The following is a 10,000-nucleotide window of genomic DNA, read 5'->3' as shown; positions in this document are numbered from 1 at the left end:
TTATTTTTACTTATTTTCATTTTCTTTTAATTATTAATATTGATCATAGTGTGTGTAAGTTGCAGGCTTTGCGAATAGTTGCACGTTCTTGAGCCGAAAGACTCTTTAACAGCACTCTCTTTTATGGGTATGAGTTGTCTTCCTTCCCTCCCTACACCCTGATCATAGTTTTCCTATGAGCGGGATACACTGGATATGATGATATATATATATATATATAGGATCAAATAAGAAGGATGAGAAGGATTTTTGTTTGATTTTGTTTTGTTACAATATATACGAAAAAGGATACTATGTTATAACCTAAGAACATTCTAAAAAATTATGTTATAGTTACTTTTCTTGTAACATAGTTACTTTTATAATTATTTGTTTTTGGCTCAATCGTGACCATATATTTTTTTATTTTAGTAAAATCAAGGGTGTAGAGTCCTCTTACCCTTCTCATTTTCAACACCCTTCTCATTTTCAACACCCTATATATATATAGGGTAGTTATTGGGTTGAGGCCCTTGATAGCGAAAATAAGCTTAGGGTCTTACGTAACTTGAATATTTTGTGTGATATAGTGTTCTCCAATTTATTCATAAGCGACAACAAATTTAGGAAGAGACTTTCCTCGTAATTTTATCTTCCATCAAACGACGCGCTCCCCTACAACAGAATATTCAAGTGATGCTCATGTACACATGAGTTGAATAGCAGCTAAAATAAGGAGCAAAAGAGGGTTAAGGTCTTGTGACAATCCAATTTCAACTATTTAATTCATTCTAGAAGTTGTGTATTCAAAATTAACAAATATGCATCAAACTATATTCCTTATAAATTATTGCACATGCCATATGCAGACTCATGCACAAAGAAGTTGCAGACTTGCAGCTCAACTAAACCAACACATGTGCACACAATCCATAGATCTGGATATATGACAAATTGGCAACCACCATAATGCAAAAATAAGGTCATATCATATGTAAGAAATAATAGTAAAGTTCACCAATTTTACTACATTTTAATTAGTTCAGAAGATGTCTAATAGTTTTGGCTAATGTTTGGCAATTACATCAATCTCGTTACCACAAGTATGTCCAAAACAACAATTTTTTACAATGACACCAACTAGATACAATAATTGCCTCTGTTCCACAATATGTAGTCATGTATCATAAAACACAAACAAGTAGAATGAATCACATTTGATCATAACATACACTAACCATACCTCAAAGATAATTACAAATACAAGAACAAAAACCATTTAGTTCTGTTAGAAATATTGAAAATTTACCACTTAGCCACATTTTTAGCCAATTTATTGCATATCTCATGGTTTTGACCGAGATTGACAATTATATCAACCTCGTTAGGACAATTGCAACCAAAACAACATTTTTGCACAATGGCAATATTGTCTCCGTTTCACAATAAGTAAAACAACACCAAAGATCAAAAATGAAAATTTCTCATATCATATAAACCTTCCCCTAAACTAATAAAACCTCATGGAGCATTTTGATTCGATTGTTGTTGAAAAGTAAGTTTCACGACTTACAACTTGAGGAAAAGTAAATCTAATCACATCTCAAAGAATTTGATTTGATTGTTATGCATTTGCAAAATACTGATGTAAGTTTGATGATGAGTAGTAGGCTATTAAGTTGTTGTCTTCATTCTGTAAGGACTATAAGCACATTAAAGAAACAGTTTTGTACATGAAAGACGTGATTGCTCTTGAGAAAGTCGAGGGTGCTTTGTTGCAAAGAATTAGATAGAAAATCAATTGACTAGGAGTGATGACATTTCTTATGGTGAAAAAGATAGTCTCTAGTGGTAGCTCTAAGGAAAAACATGGAGTAAATAAACGTAAACCTTCAAATTTTGGCGATGATAATTCATAGGGATGATGAAGAAAGTTAATTACTTGCGGTGGAATCCAGTGCTAAGATATTTTTGAGCGGTTAGCTATGATGTTTTTGTTATGAATATGATTGATATTTACTTTACCGATGTATGAGCAGATCATGAAATAATTTTAACTAAACAGGTGAATTTTCATGAGATTTAAGCATATTATGATTATAGTATGAAATATTGAACTTATTGTCATTGTTAAAGTTACCCCAACAAATGGGTTGTTTTTTACTCTTAATTATATGTACTTCTATCTAACGAATGAATTTCCATCATATAAAAATGAATTAAATTTGTTTATTGAGCAAGTAAGCACAAAAATGAATTGAAATGTAAAAAACAGGTGCTTACAGATTTAGACCATACAAAGTTGTTGAGAGGACTCGCCCATACCATATGGTATAGTCAAATAATCTAATTGACATTTCTTTTTGGCAAATGGATTTTTTTTAAAAAAGAAAAAAAAATTAAACTAAAATACAATGATCGATCAAAATGTCAATGACTAAAGTAACCAAAATTTTGACTAATACAAGTGCATTATTATTTAGAAAGGAAACTAGGCACACCTGGATTTTCTAGTATCACCCTGTAAGACAAACAACTCTAATTGATACTCTAGTATCACCTAAGTTAATCCTATTCCCGTACCCATATCTAATACAAGAACAGTGTCCCCGCATCCTATATATTTAAAAATGACTTACCAGATACTGGGATCCACACCCATATCCCATACTCGTACCCCAGTCCACGTAACATAAGTCAAACCAAAATTTATTAAATTTGTTTGGATGCTTAGTTTCAATGTAAATTTATTATAATTTTTACTATTAGTTTAATAAAGGTATTTATGATCAATGTCAATGTTAAGCGTTAAAGAATACAAAATTTTAAGTATTAATATTTTACTGGCTGAGCCAAAAATGTTTAGTAAAGACACTTTTGAACTTTTACATGTGCTGTTGATGGTTGACTGTGAACTTAAACTATCATGGAATATGGTAAGACAGGCATGCATGATGGATTTGTAAACATGGTTATTAGAATCTCGATCCTGGTCTACGATTCTACGATCCTAAGATCTATTTAACAAAGGGCCACATCTATCGTTAGGTCCAGCGATCTGGGTCGGACGTTCTCGATCGGAAAACGGCCCTACGTTCTACGCATAAGTGTGTTCCTATGGTTTACAGTGATGGCAAAATGCTATCAGCTTAGAAATGAATCAAAATTCATTTTATTAAAGGACAAAACACATGGAACTGAAATTTCACTACATTAGAAGTACAATTACTTATGGCATGCTACTCTTGGGAAAGAACATACTTTGGAATGTTTGGAGGATATATTGCATAGCAGTTGATGACTTCTAAGTGTTGCTAATCATGTTGTATTGCCTAACCTTCGAGGAAGGTACCCTTCTTTGAGGTGGGTACATCATATGTCAAGATGCGTGTTAGGTATATACATAACATTACATTATTACAATGTCGTTATGTGGCTACCACCTATGGTGGGGTATTAAAGTTTAAAGGTCAGATATACACAACGTTATCCTTGTTAGTAATAACACTAACGAAAAGGTTGTTTCGATAACCCCAATATAATTTAGATGCGTATTAGGTGTATACTATATTCATTATGGATGAATGACTTTTAGAAGACCATCTGTTGTTTTATAGGCAAAGGTGGTTTATTTAGTCAAGGTGGAGAATTGCTTAGTGCCAGTCAATAGATACATAAGTTCTCTTTTCTACCACATTCAAAAGCATTTGAGTTGTAAAAGGGTGAAACTCTTTGAAATTTTTGTAAGTATTCAAATTAGTGTTGGATTTCAATTTCATTATAATCAAAAACACTAGCAACATTAATAATATGCTCTTCCACTTATTGGATGGATTTTAGGAGTATTGTCTAAAAAGAATAAATTGTTCATAGCTTTTCCCTACCTCCTAGAATCTTGTCTTGTTTCCTTTTATTTCTTCTTAGCCTAACATTGGTCATTTACTTTGAGTCTTAAACAACACAAACTCAAATATTTTGAATAACGAATAATATTAAAAGTAAACAATAACTAGAAGATAAATTATAATTAGACAGAACTATGCCGCCTTAATCATTTCTCTCTTTCTGATTGAAGATCGTTGATTATCTCTTTCTTCTTCAAAGATAAATCAAAGCGGAAAAGAGAGAGAGAGAGAGAGAGAGAGAGAGAGAGAGAGAGAGAGAGAGATGATGGAAATTATGGAACTGAACGAAAAATTTCAGAAGGACATTAATGGAAGAATATCAAATTGCATTGTCCAAAAAGAAGACGGAGAATCTTCGAAAGTATGAAAGAGATAGAAAGTTCACCATATCATATAAACCCTAACCAAGACTAACCAAACCTCATAGATAATCAAAATCACCAATTTTACCACACATCAAACGTTTTTGATTCCATCACCACTAAGACCCTCTAATTTTAAACAACGATGTATAACTTCGAATCAAATTCTCAATTAAAACGTCAAAATAGATCAGAAAACAAAAGTTCACAGAATAAAAATCGGTTAAGTTAGCAAATAGATCAGAAAAGCAAACAGAAAACAACAAATTCCGAAGGAAACTAGTAAATTTGAAATCAAAAAAGTACCTTGAAGTGAAATTCGAAGTGGACGAAAAAAATGAGGCAGAAGCCCAATCGTGTTTGGATCGAATCTGGTATTCTCTTAGCTGCTCCGCCAAATTATGCCGCGTAATCATCTCTCTCTTTATGAATGAAAATCGTTTGTTGATTATCTCTTTCCTCTTCAAAGATTAATCGAAGACGAAAGAGAGAGAAATGATAAAAATCAAGAAATTGAACAAGGATTTTTAGAAGGACATTAATGGAGAGATGCAGGAAGATATTAACGGAGGAATTTCAAATTGAATCGGAGAAGAAAAAGACCAAGGAGAATTTTCGAAAGTGTGGAAAGAAAGAACGCCAGCGATTTCTGGCTTTACTCTCGTTTGGGCGGGTTTTTTTATTCTACAATCGTTACATGGTTGATTAGCCCATAACGGCCTGGATCATTTCATGTTCCACAAATTCTTGTAAGATAGTTTCTTGAAACACCGTTTCTTTTAAAAAACGTATTTTAAATTTTGCCTATTAAAGATTAACGTCTATTTATCATATTTTTAATGTCTACTTACATTGTCCTTAATACTTACCGTATCCTTAATGCCTATTTTCAATATTTAAAATATCTACTTACATCATTCTTAAAGCCTACTCACAATATTTTTAAAAATATATAATGAGCCGGTCTAATTAGATATGGTCTCTCAAGGAGACCGTCTTTCACAAGAATTTGTGATTCTTGTATGAAACTGTCACTCACTGTGAGACGTACATCATATTTAGATTAAATAGCTCAATAATAAAAACTTTTAGTATAATGGACTTTTTGTAGGGACTTGTCTCACGGTGAGACGATCTCGTACAAAAGGGGTTGTTCATGTTCACATTTGCTCAACAAATTGAACCTTTGAAAAGAATAAGCCCATTTTTAAAAAATTTTCCAAAATAAGTTCCCAAAATAATTGTTTACATACTAAAGTTAAGGTCAAGTGTTATTCACTATTACTAACAGCAAATAAAAGAGTTGGTCAAAAAAGCCAAAGCCCTTTATTCATTGTTAAAGGGGATCTATGTGGGAATTAAAGACTAGAAAAAAATACTTATTTGCATGGCGCATTATAACATACAAGGGAAGCATGGGTCTTATGTATTAGGCAGTGAAAATGTGTTAGTTGAACAAATTTATTTGACATTCTTTGTGAATTGTGATTAACAACTTGATTAGAAATTGTGTTGCCCAAGTAGGGATGGTCATGGGCCCAACACCTTGTTAAACTTGCCCCGAACCCACCCATTTTAAGGGTATGGGTCTTATTTTTTGAGACTTATCGGATCTGAGTCGAATCTGAATTAAAAAATAGTTGACAGGTCTTGGTCCGGATCCAAACCCTAAGACCCGAAACCCGAACCCAGAACTAATCTCTAGACCCGGAACTTAAACCACCCCCTACAGACCCGAACCCAGACCCGCATAGTTATTAAATTGTATGTCCCAATTCTTTTCATATATATATATATATATATATATATATATATATATATATATATATATATATATATATATATAATGCTAACCTAAAATTCTTCTTCAATCCCGCAAGGCGCAAACTAACATTTCTTCTTCATTTTTCTCTGTATTACTCATATTCCTCAATCCTTCATGTTTCCTCTGTTCCTCATAAACCTTTGTTTTTTATTTCCTCCTGTTTTCTCATTTCTTCCTTTGTTCCTCTATGCTATACACACAAATTTAGGGTTTGTTCTTGTTTTTTTTTTGTTTTTTTGTTGTACTTGTTTCTTGGTTGCTACTTGCTAATAGAAGTCGAATTTAATCATATTTTGGTTGTTTTGGCCGGTTGTTTTTACCGTACGCACAGATTTGAGTTGCTACTTCCTGTTTCTGATGTTTAATTGTGTTTTTTTTTAAAGTTGATAATTTGTTTTTCTAAGTTGATTATTCTATTTTAGGGTTAGTTGTACTTGTTTTATTTGGGTTATTTTCATTATATATTTTGGTTGCTTGATCCATACTTAATATACATAATATACTTAGTATAGATAATGGTTGAAAATCAAAGTTTTAAATTTGACAAATCAAAGAGAATGTTTTTAGACCTATTAAAGACAAGACACCTATCAGATCCGGAGGTTCTGGGTATGGGTCTGAAAATTTTAGACCCTTAGTGTTCGGATTCGAATTCGAATCTATTAAGAATAAAAGGGTATGGGTTCAAGTGTAGCTGGACCCGCTCCAGATCCGCCTCATGCCCATTCCTATGCCCAAGACACATCAATTAAGGTTTCTATTGTACAAAATGGTGAAGGACCAATTTGGTAAAGATGTGTCTTATAAGCGGACATGGTGTGCTAAAGAGCAAGCCCTTCTGTACATCTACAGTACATGAAAAGACGCTTATCCTCTCTTTCCACGCTTCTTGAAAACAATGCAGAATTCTAACTCGCGGACAAATATGGTTGAGCAGTTCTTCAAAGAAGACATGGATGCCAAATTGTATATTCATAGTACACTGGAACCTTCCAACGTGTGTTTTAAGCTTTTAAACCTATGATTAAGGGGTTTAAGAATTTTAAACCTCTTATCACCATTTATAGCACTCAGTTGTGTGGTAAGTACTATTATACCTTGTTGTATGTGATTACCCAATATAGTAACAGGGGAATCTTTCCGCTCACTTTTGCTTTAGTAGAGAAGGAATGGATAACTATTTGGTTTTGGTTTATGGCTTATATTCATAAGCATGATATGCAAAGGTTGGTTTTACGTATTATTTTTGATAGACATACAGGCATTCTAGCGACCATGGAGGAGCAAGAATGGCAACTACCTTATGCTCATCATAGGTTTTTCATACGTCATTTCTTAGTAACGTTAAGGAAAGGAGAATTTGAGAAGTTATTTTTTGGTATGACTACTGAGCAACGAAAACCACCTAAAGTAATTGAGGGCTTGACGGTAAATGGGACCACGAAGCGATAAACCCTTTTTTGGAGTGATCAAATGGGTGATATGTTTAAATGATCTTTATAAAACGATGGGGGTAGAATAGGGTGATAAGGATCAAATGTTTTGTATAAACTTCATTGAACATTTGTAAATATTTTACTGTTGTTTTTGTTAGGATTATTATATTGTGTTTTATTTGACTTATGAATGGTCAGAGGTTTCGGTGATGAATCATTTCGTGTTATGTTATGCACTGGAGTATAAGGAAAGATCATCATTTATTCTATAAATTAAATAAACAATCAAATGAAATGGGGAAAATTTTGCTAAAAATACGACATAATTTCATTACTACTATGGTATATATTAAATTACATAGTTTATAAATAGAGTAAAACCAATATTACCAAAATTACTTTTTTAACTTTTCGATGATCTTCTTCGTCTCTTCCCTCCTACACGACATATCATCTGCTTGTCTATTTAGGCTAAATTATTTAACCCATAACACACAAGACTTAAGTTATTTTTTAGACTAAACATTTTTTTATTCAAACATCATTTAAAACAATTTATTACTAAGTATGATTTTGGACTTATTAATCAACTAAATATAATACTTAATTTATTGATTAATTAAATAAGAGTTTTAAATATCATCACGTAAAGGAGTTGAGTCTTCATTATCTATGCTCCAAAGCTATCAAATTGTGTTTGCTATAATTAATTTGTGCTTCTTTAAATGTTTTTACTTTTGTCTATCAGGTTGCACATTAATATGTATAAGGATTGTTTTTCTTTTCTTGATCTAAAGTACTTGAAGCACTAGTGGAAAAACCCTTATTTGCTGCATGACATTTGCTGCGGTTTCTTCTTAATGCAGCATTAAATGACATGAAAAAAGAGGAAAAAAAGTTACAATATATGCTGCGGTTTTTTGAGAACCGCAGCATATAAGGTAATTTTTTTTAAAAAAAAAATAAAAAATGCCTTATGTGCTGCAGTTCACAAAAAACCGCAACATATAAGGTATTTTTTGTTTTTTTTTTTTAAAAAATACCTTATATGCTATGGTTCTCAAAAAACCGTAGCATATAAGGTATTTTTTTTTTAAAGAAAAAAAACGCGCCTCATATGTAGCACTAGTATGCTACTGTGTTATTCTTGCTTCTTCTTCTGCAAGCTGCAAAAACCCACGAACCCACGACACATTTCTTCAAATAGCTACTGTTTTTTCTTCAACTGGTGCTTCTTCTTTTCTTCTTCATCCTTCTTGTTTCTTGTTTCTTCTTAAAAACCCACGAATTGCAACTGTTTTATCTTTCTTGTTTCTTCTTAAAAACCCACGAATTGCTTCTTCTTCTTAAAAACCCACGCACAAAATTGTTCTTCATCCTTCTTCAATCTTTTTGTTGTTGTCTTCTTCAAGCTAACCTACGAATTGCTACCGTTTTTTAGGGCTTAGTTTTTGTTAAGGTAATACATTATTTTAATTTTTTTAACATTTAACTTCTTCAAACTTCATGGTATTTTAGAGCTTAGTATGGTTGTGTACTAATTTTGTTTTTTTTTTTTCCCATTGTAGGTTACATAACTTCATTGTAAAGCAACTAACATTATCATCTAAATACCAAGGTAATTTCTAATTATATATTAAGTTTTGTTTTTGATATTTTTATGTGTTTGTAATTGTTAATGTGATTTCATTTATGAATTTAGTTGTTTCATTATTAGTTAGTATAATTAGATTTAATTTTGGCTTGTATTATTTTTAGAAATAATTAGCTAGAGTTAGTTGAATGAATGTTGTTATTATATATATATAGATAGGGTTGGTTGAATAAATGCTGTTATTAGAATATACATATTAATATTATTAGGGTTAATTAGGATTAATTACTTAGTTTTAAGGTTAATTAGGGTTAAGCATATATTTTAATTTATGTGTTTTAATTTTGTTTTGAATAATCAATCACACTTAGGATGACAAAAGATCGTTCTTGGATGTATGGAAGCATTGAATCGTCAGAATTTATTGATGGCGTATTAGAATTTTGTAGTATTATCGCTGAACATCAATTTACGACGGGGGAGTTGGTTTTTATTGCCCATGTGTCAAGTGTGGCAATGTATCAAAGGTAGATAGTGTTGATATCCTTAGGGAACATATATTTTGACGTGGGGTTAGATCTCAATATCATGTTTGGGTTTGGCATGGTGAGGAGGGAGTTTACAAAGAAAAAAGTGTTGTTGAGGATGTCAATAATGTGAATGTCGATGAGGATGTAGTAGATCGTGTTGATGGGTATGAGACAGATGCGGAGAATGTCGATGAGGATGTAGATCGTGTTGATGAGATGATGGAGGGAGTCGAGGATGAGTTTGAAAAACGTCCTCGTGCTTTTAACTTGTTGACAGAGGCTTCTCAAAAGCCTTAATTTGTACCCTGGATGTACAAAGTTCACCAAACTAATTGTCGTGTTGACAATTTTCAACATTAAGTCAAAGTT

The 10,000-nt window shown here is 32.1% G+C and overlaps 1 protein-coding gene across 1 annotated transcript in view; it reads right to left on the bottom strand.

Annotated features, from left to right (window-relative positions):
• Positions 1–4,937, bottom strand: part of LOC130797438 (uncharacterized) — a 12,184-nt gene extending 7,247 nt beyond the window's left edge. Inside the window, exon 1 of the mRNA XM_057660018.1 lies at positions 4,553–4,937. Within this exon, the coding sequence (XP_057516001.1) occupies positions 4,553–4,662 (110 nt within the window). The 5' untranslated portion in view covers positions 4,663–4,937. The remainder of the gene's footprint in view (positions 1–4,552) is intronic.
• Positions 4,938–10,000: the final 5,063 nt, after the last annotated feature.

Source organism: Amaranthus tricolor, chromosome 13, assembly GCF_026212465.1.
Source record: "Amaranthus tricolor cultivar Red isolate AtriRed21 chromosome 13, ASM2621246v1, whole genome shotgun sequence".
Lineage (NCBI taxonomy): Eukaryota > Viridiplantae > Streptophyta > Magnoliopsida > Caryophyllales > Amaranthaceae > Amaranthus > Amaranthus tricolor.
This window is presented reverse-complemented; position numbering and strand designations above follow the sequence as displayed.